A 16,320-nucleotide genomic window follows, 5' to 3' on the forward strand; every position below is an offset into this window, starting at 1 on the left:
ACTGTATTGTCATAATACAGCAATGCCGTAATTAATAAAGTATTTCCATTGATGTCTTCATTCTTTTATATTACGATTCTACGGGGTAACTGAACTCATTAACATTTCCTACAAATAACTAACCGATTTAGATATATTATGGTAGTTTTATTCAAATTGTAATTCTATTTTCTCCTTTCAAAGTTTGATATTGACAGACGATAGTAACAGTCAGTTTAAACGGTTGAAGACTTTTGATTGCGAGCTAATTGTTACTCATTAATGTAAAGTGCTGCAGATTTTATTTTACTTGTTAATTTCCAAATCAAACTATAACATTTTCATGAATATTGAAGTAAAACCAGGGAAACCAGAACAGTTTATTTCTAATTATTTAATGCTGTTCATATCAATCAAGCAACTGTGATAATTGATAATAATTGTTTGCTTGATGTCATTTCTAGTTCCATTATTTCATATTTAATAGGATGTATTATCTCTATCTCATGTTTACTTCATACCTATAGGGCCTATTCATTGTTAGCTATGTTCTACGATTATCAAAGTATATTCAATTTATAAAACGTTGCCCACTGTGTTTGTCTAAATTTAACTCAAATATAATTGATAATATTACTGATTACATATTTTTTTCTACAATACAACTAGTATATTTCCAATATATATTTTTATCTTCTTTTATGTATAATCTGTTACATACACAATTAAACATTAAAACGAGTAATCAATTGCTTGTTATTGCCTATAGGCCTACCTCTTCAATTGAATAGTACGATGTTGTTGGTTGGTATCCAGTTATTTTATATAAGCATTATTTTTCAACGATATTTTGGTTTAAAATATATTGGTTGCCTTAAAGTTATCTTTGTCATATCAAATTTAAAAATGTATAAATCCAAGTAATATAATATTTGGTATGGTTTCTGTCGCATGAAAGTGTAATTATGATTTTAATAACTAAACAGTTATACATTTATAAAAGATTCGAAAGTTATCTAAGCAATGACATTGTTCGTGCTTGACAATCTACGAGGATTTCACTTTGAAAAATTCTTCAGCTTCTCCAATGCCTCTGTAGTGGATTTTGTTTCCGGGTGATCATCACCAAGGAAGAGTTGAAATATTCGCAATGCTTCGTCAAATTGATAGCGAGCTCTTTCATACAGATTGTTTGCAAATAGGAACGCTCCTAAGTTGAATCTGAAAATACAATGTAAAAATTTGAATCTTAAAAGACGGCCTAGCAGTAGGCTATACACAGTCTGAACAATTAATTAGTCAAAGAACAGTTGACAATAACCAAACTGTTATACTATTGGAGGTGGTTTTATGACAGCACCACAACAACTATGACAATTAATAGCCGATCCAGCCGGCCTCACAAGTTTGGCCAGAGAATATCAGGACAGACATTTGGCATTATGCCATTGACATTATGCCATTGACATACATACCTGACAATTGCGACATCAACATGGTTCTGTCCAAATGCCTGCACCAATATCTTCAAGACGCCTTTGAATAAGTCTCCAGCTAGTTTGTCATTCCTGTCATCGTAAACCAGAGCGATGTTATTCAAGATGGCTCCTACACGTGGGTGACTCAACCCTACTTCATTTTGGGTTAGCTGCATATCCCAAAGATGATGGATCAATCCGTCTTCAAGACGACCTTGGCCGTAGGAAAGCTCTCCGATCTGTGGATTAAATAGTAAATGCCATTAGATTACTTCACATATTTTCATCCTGTGACATCTTCTGAATATTTGTCTTTTATAAAGTTTCAACAAAACACTGTTGTACTGGTACTACTAATATTTATATCTAATTAAATATCTGTTGTATGTTGTTTTTGTATAGTAATTAGCGAAAATAATATTTACCTGTCCAACTATTGCGGCAACATAGTGGTGGTTCTTTCCTAAAATATCGGTTGCTATCTCTTGAGCTCGTTTTAAATATCCCTTGGCTTGCTCCGCTTTCTCTTGAAGTCGAAGTACAGACCTACAGTTATACAAGTATATATAATTAAAATGAAAACCGATATAGGCCAAGATCTACTTAAAAATGCTGCAGAATGACACTGATTATGATGATGTTTATATTGATAGTCGTTACTTAGATCAATACTATAGTACAGTAATAATGTAGAATATTTACCCCAATCCAAGAAGAGCTTTTACTAACTGAAGTTTCTGCGCTGGTGTGCGAATCTTGTTCATTCGACTGATGACGTCATACAAGTACTTCCTAGCGTCATCGAGTTCCCCGAGGCTTCGGCAAACCAAGCCTAGCTGTATTATAACCTGTAATTGAATGAATCAAATGAAACTATGAATATGTGATAACATACGAAACTAATCAAATCAGTATAGCGACCAGGAGGCTTTTCTTATGTCGGTGTCTTTATGATTATTCATAATTATCTTACCTCCAGCACCTCTAGATGTACACATTGTCGTTTGTACGTGTAATGTCTATGATGGTATACAATTGTCGAATACTCTTCCTTGTATTTGTTTTCCAAAGCCTCCAGTAGTCGCTCATACAATGATCTATTCAACAAATTTATCATATTAAAGAAATTATTAATATTAATGTCATTTATAGCTTTGGTTTGTAAATTCATTAGTTATAATTGTTATCAAATTGCTTTTACCTTGCACCCTTTTGAAGACCCAACTGCATAAAGAATCCTGCCATTGACCTAATTAGGCTGGCTTTGTCTTTTGTAGTTTCCCATGATTCAGCCTTCGCAAGAGTTTCCACATACGCTTCTTCAACTTGTTCGTAGCCTCCGAGCTAAAGATGAGAAATATAAATTACTGCAGGCATCTGTTCAAAATCATCTTTATACAGTTTCAATTAAACATTGTTCAAATTAGATAAATTGTATTCTTACTAGTTGCCAAGCTTTGATGAGTTCAAATTTGCCCTCTTCCGTTGCCATCATTCGTTGAAAGACTACAATGTTTAGAATAGTGGCACGTAGACGCCTCAGATCACCAGCTTGTGAGAACAAGAACGGAACTTCTTCTGTCTAAAATGGAAGTGGCAGTTTTGATTACACATTAGGTGTTGGTATATGATTGTTACAATGAGTTGAAAGTAAACGGATAGTGCTACAAAAATACTATTTTCGTCTTAACCTATATTAACACTTGCATTAAAAAAAACCTCAACCAGGGTAGAAGGCCGTTTGGATCGACGTGACTTACATAGCGATCATCGATGTCCTTCCTATTAAAGAAATTCGCCAAGTCTATGTAGCATTGTCTCTTAAGTTCGGGTGTGTTCAGGTACTTCCTCTCAACAGCTTGTCTAAGATGGTCGTGAAAGAAGTTAAGAACTCCATTTCGATTAATTACATTCTCTTCGAGTGACAGATAAAATGGTGACCATATTCTTGATGTTACCTTAAATAATACACAAGAAATAAGATTAATTTAAACTACCTTTTCGTCTTAATTATCTTAATGTTATGCGTGCAATTATATGGATGGCAGCCCTAGTTGATTATAACAGGGAGTTGTTAATAAACAACTCCCTGATTATAATGTTATGAAGATATAAGATGTTACTGGTATTTTGATAAAAAATAAAATATTAGAATGTCTGAGAAAGCTCACTTGTAAATATTCTGTTAACTCAGCCTCTGTCATTCCCTTGTTGGAACACCATATTGCTGTTGTAGTGTCTCTAACAAGTCCAGGTCTGCAAAAGCCACCAACAACAATTATCACAATGAATATTATTATTATTATTATGTATATTATGTGTCTACTAAACTTGATGTTTGATTTGAGATTTCTTTCAATTCATGCAATACCCTTACCTTTCAAACGACCCAGTCTCAAAATCATTTTCCAGACGCTCTAGAATTTTAACAAAGAGCTCTCCTGGACTATCTGCACTCAGGTAGGATTTAATTGCACTCGTCAATTGGAAGAACTCTCCGTACATGCGAATCTAAGGAGTAGACAATATGTTACATTACATTTTAAAGACAGTTATTATTACTACTGGCTTGTTGCAGTTCAAAAACATTACTTGAAGTGTATTTTACCTCATCCATGAGTGACTTTAGGTACAATGGGTTGCTGGTCTGGTTTGCATTGAGTATCATATTCATCTGTTCCTCACTGAGTGTCTTTGCGTATAAAGTCATATACTCTGTTATTATTTGCTTCTTCTCACTTGATTGTAATGGGAAAATCTCAAATGTTGGCCATTCGTTTGCCACCACCGCATCATAGGCCTAGAATAAAAACAGTGTCATTGCAGTATTATATCTTTCACATCGAACAAGTAAACTATGGCTAATCGTACGTTAATTGATATGGCAGTGTTAGAGTTTTAAAATAGTTTAGCAAATTGTTACTTCATTTAAACAATTTGGGAAATACATACCGTTCCGGGAAGTGTTGACAGCACCATCTTAACACCATTTGGAAGTGTTTTTGGAAGCCATTTTAGTTCCAGTTCATCACCTTGAAAAAAAATGAAAATTATAATAATGTAAACGAGGTAACGGTTAATGGTTTCAATTCCTTCTCGGTGAATTTTATGATACATCTACTTTAACCACTTCATCCAAGTACATGAAGAACTTACCTGTAGCTCCGGCTCCGGTGTCTAACTGGTTCAATGCATCAAGTACAATCATAACATTGCCGCTATTTCCCGCTTGTTTGAGCCATGATGGAAGATCTAGAACTAGGTTACGGTCAGACGAAGGAACGGCTTGTGGAAAGTTAAAGAACTGCTTCATTTCTTCATACAATCTGTATGAAACAGTACCGGTATACGATAAGTTAAGCTAGTTAAATCAAACCTTAATATATGTATAGGTAGTAAACTCAGTAAGAAATAGCACAAGGTAATTATGTTCGTGTCATACTGTATATCTTGAAAGAATGTTTGTTTTCAATTATCTATTTGCTGTTAATACAACCAGACAAATTCAAGGGCATGTTATAATAATAGTTAGACTTTACCGAGAATTATTATAAAAACGTAGAAAAGCTTTGCCTTCCTTACCTTCTCAAAAGGTTCAGATGCGAAGCACTCTCCGCTGAGCTACCAATGAAATGCATAAAGACAAAATCATTTTGGTGCTTTTCTTCGTATCTTGTGCACCAGTTGGCAATCAATGCCGACTTGCCGGAACCAGACCTTCCTAGTACAACAAATGGAACATCCGTATCTTTAGCAACGTGATCGTCAATTGCCGTAAAGTAGTCTTCTCTGCCGATATAAATCCGACAGCGAACTTCAGCAAATGCTACGTGTGCCTCCTTTTCTCGCTGGAGGCCTGTGAGTTCTGTTCCAGGTGGAAAATCTTCGTCAACGCATCTTGTGAGATCCTTCGAAAAAAACACAAAGTGTACTATTATTTAAAAGGCATATGCATTTTATAGACTTTACCTGAGTGATTGATTATCTATGTTATGTACTAGATGTCTGTGTGCAATAGTTGTATCATAATCGCTTTTACCTCAAGAATCTTGGCGTGTGCTTCATCAGCCCCTCTATATCTTCTTACGTTCATACCAGAATCTTCTACTACCTTTCTAAATTCCTGTTGCTGATTGTAATGCCATAAAGATTCAAGAGCACCTTTCTTGCTATCGGGTATTGCTTTCTTAACTTCTGGCTTTTTCTTTTCTTCCGTTTGTTGTTCATCAGCTGACTTTGTCTCTTCCTTTTTACCACTCTTTTCTTGTTTTTCTGTTTCTACTTTTTCTTTAGCTGCCTTATCTTTCGCTTCCATTTCTTCTTGCTATTTTATTAAACAAAACATAAAATTTCGATAACGATTAAAATTCATTTTGTAACTGGAAAGATTTTGCCTTGTTTCATAATCAATAAAACTGTCTCCTTCTGGTCTTACTTACAATTTCCTTCATTATTGTCATATCCTCCTCGTCTAACTGTTGTTCTCTTATGTAGAAGAAAGATCGGTTCATTGCAGCCTCCTTACCTCTAAGAGCACCATATAATGCTTCCAGCTAAAAAGAAATTCAGAAGTATGAATCTTCATTGTTATTTAAACGATTTCTACCATAGTTATTATGAACACTATTACTATTAAAGGAGCTACTGCTAGATTATTGATTACAATAGTGAACTTACTCTCGTAACACTGGTATTAAATCTAAACTTATCAATCCAATCAAAGTGACTGTAATTATCTATGGCGACATCGTATGTTTTGTCAAGAAGTGTATCGGGCACGGTTTCTCTCTGACACCATCCGTACCGCTCACCAAGTAAACAGATAAAATATGGACGGCACTTGTCAATCTGAAAAATATAATATAGTATAATATCATAGTAGTAGTAAAATGTTTGTGTATATCCATACATTCTTATATGTGGTAACAAACTATTTGAAAGTACTTGATATTGATATGTTTTATTTAATTTCAAGCACGACAAAAAATAGAGTAAATTTGTAACACTGTAAAACCGAGAAAAAATGAATGAATGAATGACAACCACAACACAAGCAAAAAAAATAGTGGTGCCCTAAAAAAATATAAAAAAATATATATAAATAAAAAATACTAGGTGAATATAAATTTCCGACGGAGTTTGGGTACATTATCAGTATGATCAGGGAAGAGTTAAATTGTAATTTAACTCTTCCCTGGTATGATTAAACCAGGAGTCCACATAAAAACATACTTTGTATGAATACATTAAATACAGATTAGCTCATAATTTACCTCACGTAAACATATCGAAATGGTTTGGCCATCTTTTGACTGTTCTTGCGTGATTCCCCATCTGAGATCTACGTACGTGAAACAGATTCCTCGCTCTGTACACATACGGTTCAATTCTCGGAAAGCCTTCTTAATGAGAACTTCGCGTTCTTCCTGAAAATCTCTAAACGTGCTTGACACAAACACACGGACTTCGCGACGTTTTTTCTTCGTTCTTCGTGCGACAGGCTTTGATACGGGAAGCGAGTCATTGGCTCTATTCAGAAGAGGTTTATTGAAATCCACAACAGATTCTTCCTCTAGATAAATCATGAAACAAATATTTCTTTGTTAGCAAAACAGCGTTTGATGATATCAATATACTAGCGCCAATTACTCTACGAACAAATGTGCAATTGACAACTATGTTGTCAATGATAATTATAATAATATTAAAAGTTAGAGATAGATAAGATGCTAAGAATACATCACAAAATAACATTGAAAACGCTGTATTAGAAAGGAAAAACAGGAAACGTGAGAGCGTTAGAAGTTCTGATATTGTACCATAACACGGTTAAACGGTTTAGATATTAAATAATGGTACTTTCTGATACAAAACAGTGTGGGGGTCAGCTAAATAAAATAGTTAGTAGTTAGTTGGTAATATTTAGTTAGTTATTGATTGAAAATATATACAACAGGGATAACTACTAGATAATAACTATTGTGCAATTGATGAAACTAAATAAAACAATGCTAAAAATACACATACAGATGATTTTATTTTTATTTTATTTTATTTAATCGAAACCAACAGCGATAATTACTGCCACTAACAGGTTTGATACAAACAAAGCCAGGACTGTTTAAAGCACCTTGATCGGTCCTAACATTGATCAAGGGCTTCTCTCGTCCAGTGCCCACCTTGACCAGAAAAAAGACATAAGCCAATACTTTTTAGGCAGATACTAGATGCAGGGGCTGCCATAAGAGTCAGCAGTGCTGATTTCAAATGCCTAACGGGACCTCAGCTCCATATACAGCACCTGATATTCCCAGATGGTCTCCCATCGAAAAATACACAGTAACAAAAAATTGTACCACAAGAGGAAAAACAACACACACGATGAGTGTTTAGAAAGAGGAGATTTACCTGGCTTAGTTCGAAAGTTGTCTTTTTTAGTTTCAAATACAAAGAAAACGTAAAATCAAAGATGTCAAAGAACTCTACAACACTATACTTTGGATTAACTGTTTTAAGATTTTTCGACATTTTTTGGTGAGTTTTGTGAAGTTTATCCCGCAACATGTAAGCTGAGTTTTACACGATAGAAATGTCTATAAATAAGTAAACAATGTTTTAAAAGTCTTTAAAATACCTTCATCTTGTTGAAGCTCAGTGAGAGTTTCATTATTCTCCTCTAGTAACCCTCTGACAATTTGATCAATACTTTTGTCACTCTCTTCTTCTATGACATCTTTGTACACGTCACCAGCAGCAGCAGTAGTTTCACTTTTGACACGCAAACAGGCAGTAGATACCAGGACGCCGAAATGCCCCGCCCAACCTTTATCGTCTCTACCTTTAAGTTTAAATAGAATTTTAATGACACAAACATTACATTGCGCTACAGTATTTGTGATGTATATCTTATTTCACATTATTTCTACTGTATTTCATAAATACATAGCGTGAACAAAAAAATGACAAATAGACTAACCTGTAGTTTGGAATGATATGAGGCGAAGACCTTTTCCATAATCCTTAAATGTAAAACATTCACGAATCCATTCTAAATGCTCTATACTTCCCTGTTCATCTGTTGTTTTTTTCGCAATTGTATCACCATCAGCGTTCATTAGGGTAACGGTTAATGAATAGAAGCCTCCACCACATGTTCCGGCACGGAACGATTCTGATGCCTGAAGGAAAACAGTGAATACATATAAGTGAACATTCTATTTCTGATATTATTCTAATCATTTACGAACCATAACATTTACAGTGGATCCAAATTTCTATATCCTTACATTTAATGGAATACCAATATCTTAAACTTACCTGAATCTCTGGACAAGAGTCTAAATGTTCAGCCGAAAAATGAGATAGGAGATTGATTTCTTGGTTTTTTTCGCAAGTCATATGGGAAGCAACAAACTCTGAAAACATAATAGAGAAATCAAGTTCTAGTTTTTGAGCTTTGAGTTTTAATAACAAAATAATAATATTATCGTCAGACCTACTTACTTGTTTCTGTATTGTCTCCTCCACTATGAATGACCCAGTCACCAGCATAATTCCAGCCAGTCATATCAGCTGTCTGACAAGGAAAGAAAAAGAAGCATGTGTTAAAGGTGTGCCGTTTGAAAGAAGTCTACAGTAGTGTACGTTATCACCATTGAATCCACTTACCTCACCAGATGCATTCTCTAACAGATTTGAGGACCATCCGGCTATTTTGATCTCTTTCTTGGACATTGCCCGATCAAGAGGTACGAGATTATTCGCCAACTGAAACAAATGAACAAGAACATTTATAAATCCTGTGTGACATCATTTCTATTCAAATCAGCCATAGTACCTATATTTACCTCTACTTTACTCTTAGCTTCTTCTGCTAGTTCCATTTCTGTAAGTTTTGGTTCAACGTATGTTTTATCTGTAACAACCAGTGCTGACGGCCTAGCACCAGGACCATTGCTAACTTTAATCCAAAAATTGAAAGAAGACATATATTAGCGAACTCTGAAATACACTCTTGTGCCATCAACATACAAGAACTTTGTGAATAGTATCAAACTTTCAAATTTACCTGTTCCAAAAAATAGCTTTAACTTGTTGTTTTCGACTTTAGTTTCAATATCGGTAAACTTCAAAGACAGACCAGGTACCTTTTCCTGTATCTTTTCGGTCGCTTCAGTAACCTATAGCAGAGAAAAATAAATTTGTAATGAATAGATATCAAAATGTTGGAAAATATACGTAAAGCTAATAATGTTGATAATATTACCTTATCAGCAACGTTTTCATCCTGAATCAGCAGATCATCAATGAATGCTATGTTCTTGCTGACGCCATACAACCTCACGTTATATGAACCATTTGGTATATCAAACTATGAAAATATAAAAGGTAGAGCGTGTTTTAGTAATTTTTATAGTGTACTAAAACAGTAACAAATTTTCTTTAGACCAGTTTCAGCACAGTGCATAAGACGGTGCTCTTGATAAGCCACCAAGTATAGCAAATGCCAATGTGGAGTGATAATTCTTTTAAATTAAAAAAAAGCTTTGGAAAATTGCAATTGTTTTTGATTTCGTGTGAAAAGGTTGGTCAACTCACCTCAAACTTCATTTCATCAAGATACTCTGGATGTGTGCTATTGCTTGTTCCTCCAATGAATCCATCATGAGTGTTTCCAATGATGGCAGTCAGGCCATCTTCTTGTACAATGTCAACGAACTTTCTGACACCTTGTAAGCCTGCACAAGAAAGTATAATTTACTAGCAAAATTTCAATTGTTAAAGTTACAAAATATCTTTAGTATTTATATTGTGTACACAAGGTATACATTTAAATGTATGACGATATAGTTAAATAACGATTGATTTTCATTAGGGTTCAACTCAAAGACGTACATACAACGCAGGTAACTTTACCAATAACAAGCGAAGGAATATCTGAACTGTTGCTTGTGGTTGGTCGTATAAATAGGAAGCACAAATAAAGATGACAATGCTGATGCTGAGTGCAACTGTGTGGAATATTCCGATTGTCTTACCGTATTCGTCATGCATCTTAAATAGTGTTTGTGTGTCGGCAAATACGATTCCTGAAAGTGACTCATAAGCTGGTCCACCAAGATTTATCGCCACATGTACACCTTTTGGTTGTATAGTCAAGGTATGCGGTGATCCTTCGAACTGCATCAATTTGTCAACACCATCTAATGTAAAAACAATGTATGAAGAAGTCCTTTAGTATTACTGTACATAGAATAAAATATGCCATTTAAAAAATAGTACTTGAAAATACCATAAAAATGTCAGGAAAGAGTAAAATTAATCAATGCTATCCACTTTAATATAAAAATATATGTGCCAAGTATATGTATTATGTATAATATATTAACTTACTTATATCTTTCACAAATGCAAAAGCTTGTATAAACTTCAATCCTGGTTTCTTATCTTCTTCTGATAACACTCGACAAAATCCAAAACGTCCGTCTGGTTGTTTTAGAAGCTTTTTAATTGGTATAATTTCAAGAACTTTTCCATTCAGCAACAGCTTAATTTTACAAGCTTTAGTAATCCAACCCATTATTTTATCTCCATCAACTATAAAACCAGTTCTGATTGGTCGAGCTTCACCAGTCAGCAGACATGTTGCCAATCGACTTTCGTCAATCTTAATAGATGAGGCAATGTTTGATATTATGCTATATCGACAGGGGCCGGCTGGACCAACAGCAACGAGGCTATCATCTTTGCTATAAATCTTCCAAGCATCCCCGGATGTAAATGATCCACTCATCCCGTGAATAAATGTACAATCTATATTACTTTTATTTATACCGACAAGATAAAGTGCAGATGTAGTTTTATCGTCTTCCTCTCCATCTCCATGAGAACAAAGAACGAACATGCCTCCATTTGGCAATGTCTTCAATTCACTCAGAAGAGATGTCTCTTCAGAACCTACGAAGCTTTGCATGTGATTGACTAATGCCTTTTCTCCTGTCACCTCCACTTTACTCTTTAAATCTACTGATGAATTAAAGAATAGAAGTACCGAACTATTTTGTGGACCTGTGATTTTTAGAAAACCATCATCGTCTTTTGTAAACTTCCAAAGGTCATTTTTGTCTGGTAGAAACGCAGCAGATGAAAATGGCTCCGATTGAATTAAATAAGCATTTGATGGTGTTTTTCCTTCAATTGGTGGTCCACTACATAGAGCTAGCAACGAAAAAAAGTCCAATACTTCACTAACTTCAATTTTCGTTTTAAATACCCCTTCCTTGCTTCCCTGTAAGAGAACTCCGCATTCGCAATTTCCATATTGTGGAAGATTTGACAACAGACCTGTATTAGAAGCACCATATATTGCCATTGGACAGAGGTCACCAGCACTATTGGTATATATGACATCATAGTTGTAAACAGTGTGCGCTCCTGTTTTGGCCAATGACACCGTTTCGAAGTTGTTCCCACTCGAACCACAACGCACTAGTTGAATATGGGCCGATGTATATTCATTTCTAAACCTGGTGATTAAAAGTAGAGCTGCGCCTCCTCCTGGTCCTGCATTTACGCTGAAGTTTAACTTGTTGTATGACTGAACAGGATAAAATGAATGTGCCCGAGCTTCTATGGCGGAATTCTCAGCTGAAATATGATTTGAAAGAATTGTTATGAAAAAACCGCATACAATAAAGATGATATGACAATTCTCTGTATAATGAAGTAAGCTTACCTATTATGGCCTTACTATCAGGCATAGGCGGAAAATCCAAATCCTCTTCTTCGTTTTCGGTTGGTTGTTCTGAAAATTAGACAATTTTAAATAAAGATTAAATTAATTTAATAAATGTGCAGTGTACAAAAACAGCCACAAGCCTTTTGCCTAATAACGTATATCTGACTGATATTATCTGGTTTCTAGGCCCATCGTAATGATAAAAGCAACCTCCAATTTACTTCGTGTCTTTTTTTTTATTAGAAGACTGGCAAAACAGTTAGTTCTTACTGTTGTTGCCTTTCAACTTTTCTGCTAGTTTGCTGTTAAAGGTAACACCAGCCGTTCTGAAGGCACTCACTGCGGCTACCTTTCTTGATGCGGCTGGACCATGGTTAATTTTTTCTCCAGATTCTATATTCTGAAAAAAAAAAAATTAAATGTAGGTACCTCCTGATTATACTAAATTTGTTTTTCCTTAATAGTAATTGTTAGTAACAAAATATAAACAGTTCTGCTATTAGAACTTCATATTATATTAAGATGAAAGTACACAAAAGTGTGAAATAATAAATATTCCATATTTGAAATACATGCATGTATATCTAAGACGACTAAGGCAGTACTGTACATGTATATATATTTTAAGAGGCGATACGATTCAGTAAATCGCACTTGACCTTTAAACTTTTAACATTAATGCATTAACATTATTACTCATCAAATTTAACATTCGGAACTATCCGTTTAGACCTTAGTCAAATACAATAACTCAATGAAGGTTGAGTTTGTCGTAAACAGACTAAAGTGTGTTATACAGTCCGATATTCAAGTTAAAACGTAATTAAACGTTGCTCTCTAAAATACGAGATACATCGATCTGTTTTTTTTTTCATGCGTTTGATTTAAATTGTTTTTATGCAAATAATTACAATGACTGATAGTGTTCATAACAGTGGCGGTAATAAAGGTAAAAAAGATCGGAGGTAATAATGAGGTTAAAAAATTAAAAATTTCAAGTAGGAGCAATCGCATATACATTAACTTAAAACGTTTAACAAAATTGATAACGTTGTTTAATTGTACATAGTCTTATAGTATTACATTACATAACATGACGACGTGAATTAATAATATGGATGGCATTTGCAACACAGCATATTTTATACAATCGATTGCTTTCTTCTTATTTTGCCGTATCAGCATTAAAGCATCAAAATATTATATTTTATTATAATATAGTCTTATTTCTTCCTTTTTTTTTAAATGATACGATTTTTCCGGGTCTGCCTTTGTACGCATGTCCAAACAATAGGAAATTACTATTTGTAGTTGTTTGTTGTTTAACATTATTTAATCATCTCCAAGAAAGAACAATTGTCGGCTCTATTTCATTATTAAATTAAAGAACTGGAGGAAGGAAGTGATTCCGCATGTGTCGCAAACAAAAATCTGCAAATCACGTTCGGTACCGGTATGTACCACGTACAGGTATCGCAGAAGGTAATACAGTAGGCCTACTACTCCAATTAGGAAACCGTAGTCCTACCTAGGTATAGACCAGTAGAATTTCAACTAAAGCTATACAAAATATTTGAGGAATGCTTTTAAAAACGTAGACCTTAACTGTGACGTATATTGAAACACAGACATGGAATGCATTTCAACTTGGAATTTTATGCGTCGACGGTTCAGTAGTTTACCTTCAGTACCTTCGTTTTTTTACACTAAAATCGTAAATTTAGTCGTATGCTTCTGTTTTAATGATTAAATTTCATACAATACGTACAGATTATTGTGTTATACTTAGGTTTTAATAATTTTCAGTTTTTGTTTATTTGGAAAAAGTTAGGTGACCTAGCCTTGCGTGATACAGACCACGCGAACCTAATTTGGCAATTTCACTTAATTTGGCGTTACACCTGCTGAGGTTTTATACACTCTTATACAAAAGAAAATTGGTTAGTAAAATTATTATGCAAATTAAGCTCCCTACTAAACTATTTTATTTCTACAGTGTGTCACATTGGTACTATGGACAGACTTCAAACAGGACGACCCAAATACATTATTCATAGGCCAACAATATTTCCTTTATTTATTTATTCTGTTTTTTTTAAAAAAGACATTGCAGTACAAAACTGAATTGCGTCCAATAACATCAATAGAAAAATAGTAATATACAACCATGAAAATAATTATAAAAAAACGATACATACATAGAATCCAGCAAAACTGGACACAAACATCAACTATTAAAAATATAAAACTCATTAAAAAAAAATAAAGCATAACATTTACAAGGAAAATCAGGCCTTTTTCCATAGTAGATTTGGTCCCCAGTAGCACCGGGAATAACAGTTACCGTATGCCTATGCCTATTAGCTAATACAACTGATTATAATGCAATTATATATTGGATTATAGAATATTGGCCTTTGATTTATTTAAAAAAATACAACGTACGTGCGAGTATTTGTTTTTACGTGTATACTAGCCGAGCCTACTATACGCCTACAGGTACAGCAGACTTATAATACAAATTTATAGATTATGTTTGACAAAAGTAAGGGTTGGTGATTCCTTGCTATCTATAAAAGTCATATCCATTAATGGAAATGACATTGAGTCCTCCTGTAATTTGAACATAAAATTCACGGAGCTTGGGTAATTCCACTTTTCTTGTAGTAGGCCTATTTGGTTCCTCTACTGTAATCGCATATAATCAGTTTATTGAAGGAATGTACAATAATGTTTTATTAATCACCCAGCTGATTGAAATGATATTGAAATCAATCAAGTGTGCAGTATCATACGTCACTTGCTTACTGAGGTATATCAAATAATGGGAGCGAAAAGGGACTTTTATCCCTTCCCATTTACGCGTGTTAAAATGTCTTAAAATCATGATTTTAAGATCTACATGAGATTTTAAAAAATGGGTATGACCTTGAAAATAACAAAAAATAAAATGTGAACGTGGAGAAGGATGGTACAAATATAGATAGTCCGGTAGACCTACTAAACATGAATGAGGATTTGATAATTATTGCACTATAGATACAATCAAGTGCGGTCACGCATATTGTTTCAAACACATTTTGGAAAGTAATTCTTCATACGTCGCCACATGCCTACCGACATCTTATATATGTACAGTGATACCGGGTGTCTATAGCATGTCTTAAGTAGGATATTTCCATCACAGTAATTAATGAGATGTACTTTTACATTATGATAATTGTAACACTGTAAACTTACCTCAGCCTTCTGCTTTTCTGAACCGGGTGGTGTCTCCGACATCTTCCTAGTTACCTGAAATACTACCAAACCTGTCTGAATAGATGGGCGTGTGCACTAGGCATACAATCTCTGCTAGACTTTCCCTATTATAATTTATTTAGTATAGATTGTGCATAGAGCGCTCGTATTAGACACGGTTGAGCTTGACTCGCTGAGCTAACTGTCAAAACAACCGGCTTGCTGTGCAGTTTTACTGTGTTCACCAGGTCTCCCACAAGGTCATTTCCTAATTGAATATCTTCATTCGAAATAAAGGAAAAACAAGGGTCACCAAATTGTTAACGATATGAGTGGGATATCCGTTATTGCATAATGTCATGGATCTTTGATTTTTAAATGTCCATAATCCCGATTAAAAGCCACAGATGACGAAATACTGTAACCTCCGTCCGTGACAATTAAAGTAATTTTTAAAACTGCTGAAAATGAAAATCTCATAGGTATGAGCGCAGATACTGTACTTTTTACGTGATCGGAAAAACTCATAATTCAGATTTCTTCCCTATCTGTTTAAAAAATATATACTGTAGTTTAACAGTAAACCCCTACTTTGAGACACTACCCTATTCTGGTTACATACTTTATTAAGGAGGAAAAATATATTGTTTACCCTCCAGCCCCTATTAAGTGGACACCCCTATTAAGAAAACACGTTGTTGGGTCCCAAAGGTGTCCCTTTAATAGCAGTTCGACTGTTAAACAGTCAATAGTTCGACTGTTAAACAGTTAATAGCAGTTCGACTGTTAAACAACAATCGAGATACAATAAATATCCTGATTATTGTAGTTAAACCGTGGGTGTAAATAATCAAATACTTGTCGTTCCTATAGAAAAATTATGTT

At 34.4% G+C, this 16,320-nt stretch overlaps 2 protein-coding genes across 3 annotated transcripts in view; one reads left to right on the plus strand and one right to left on the minus strand.

The window, feature by feature from the left end:
• LOC140057770 (uncharacterized) overlaps positions 1 to 16,320 on the plus strand; it is a 39,476-nt gene that overhangs the window by 17,822 nt on the left and 5,334 nt on the right. The window contains exon 1 of one of the 2 annotated variants that reach the window (XM_072103496.1): positions 13,577 to 13,677. The exons of the other annotated variant lie outside the window; for it this stretch is intronic. Coding sequence (XP_071959597.1) covers positions 13,608 to 13,677 — 70 coding nt within the window. The 5' untranslated portion in view covers positions 13,577 to 13,607. Of the gene's footprint in view, positions 1 to 13,576; positions 13,678 to 16,320 lie in introns of those variants that run through there. 2 annotated transcript variants of the gene reach the window in all.
• On the minus strand, positions 151 to 15,686 carry LOC140057765 (uncharacterized). Its single transcript, XM_072103486.1, has 32 exons — positions 15,436 to 15,686; positions 12,466 to 12,595; positions 12,193 to 12,261; positions 10,851 to 12,104; positions 10,496 to 10,660; positions 10,056 to 10,195; positions 9,724 to 9,828; positions 9,526 to 9,637; positions 9,305 to 9,417; positions 9,126 to 9,224; positions 8,961 to 9,033; positions 8,775 to 8,872; positions 8,434 to 8,635; positions 8,092 to 8,295; positions 6,731 to 7,029; positions 6,135 to 6,305; positions 5,897 to 6,010; positions 5,497 to 5,781; positions 5,040 to 5,365; positions 4,614 to 4,783; positions 4,410 to 4,489; positions 4,066 to 4,257; positions 3,835 to 3,968; positions 3,629 to 3,713; positions 3,218 to 3,415; positions 2,902 to 3,039; positions 2,659 to 2,801; positions 2,431 to 2,554; positions 2,160 to 2,305; positions 1,883 to 2,003; positions 1,455 to 1,696; positions 151 to 1,200 (listed from the first exon to the last, which is right to left on the minus strand). Exons 1-32 carry the CDS (start codon positions 15,475 to 15,477, stop codon positions 1,038 to 1,040), a joined length of 5,937 nt encoding a protein of 1,978 aa, XP_071959587.1. The 5' UTR covers positions 15,478 to 15,686; the 3' UTR covers positions 151 to 1,037.

The sequence above is a fragment of the Antedon mediterranea genome, chromosome 8, assembly GCF_964355755.1.
Source record: "Antedon mediterranea chromosome 8, ecAntMedi1.1, whole genome shotgun sequence".
Taxonomy (NCBI): Eukaryota; Metazoa; Echinodermata; class Crinoidea; order Comatulida; family Antedonidae; genus Antedon; species Antedon mediterranea.

Coding starts and splice junctions, on each gene's coding strand:
- LOC140057765 (XM_072103486.1), bottom strand. CDS start 15,477: ATGTCGGAGACACCACCCGGTTCAGAAAAGCAGAAGGCTGAG. Junction 3,714..3,834: donor GAGACTGGGTCGTTTGAAAG/GTAAGGGTATTG, acceptor TGGCTTTTGCAG/ACCTGGACTTGTTAGAGACA. Junction 3,040..3,217: donor AGGACATCGATGATCGCTAT/GTAAGTCACGTC, acceptor CTTCCATTTTAG/ACAGAAGAAGTTCCGTTCTT.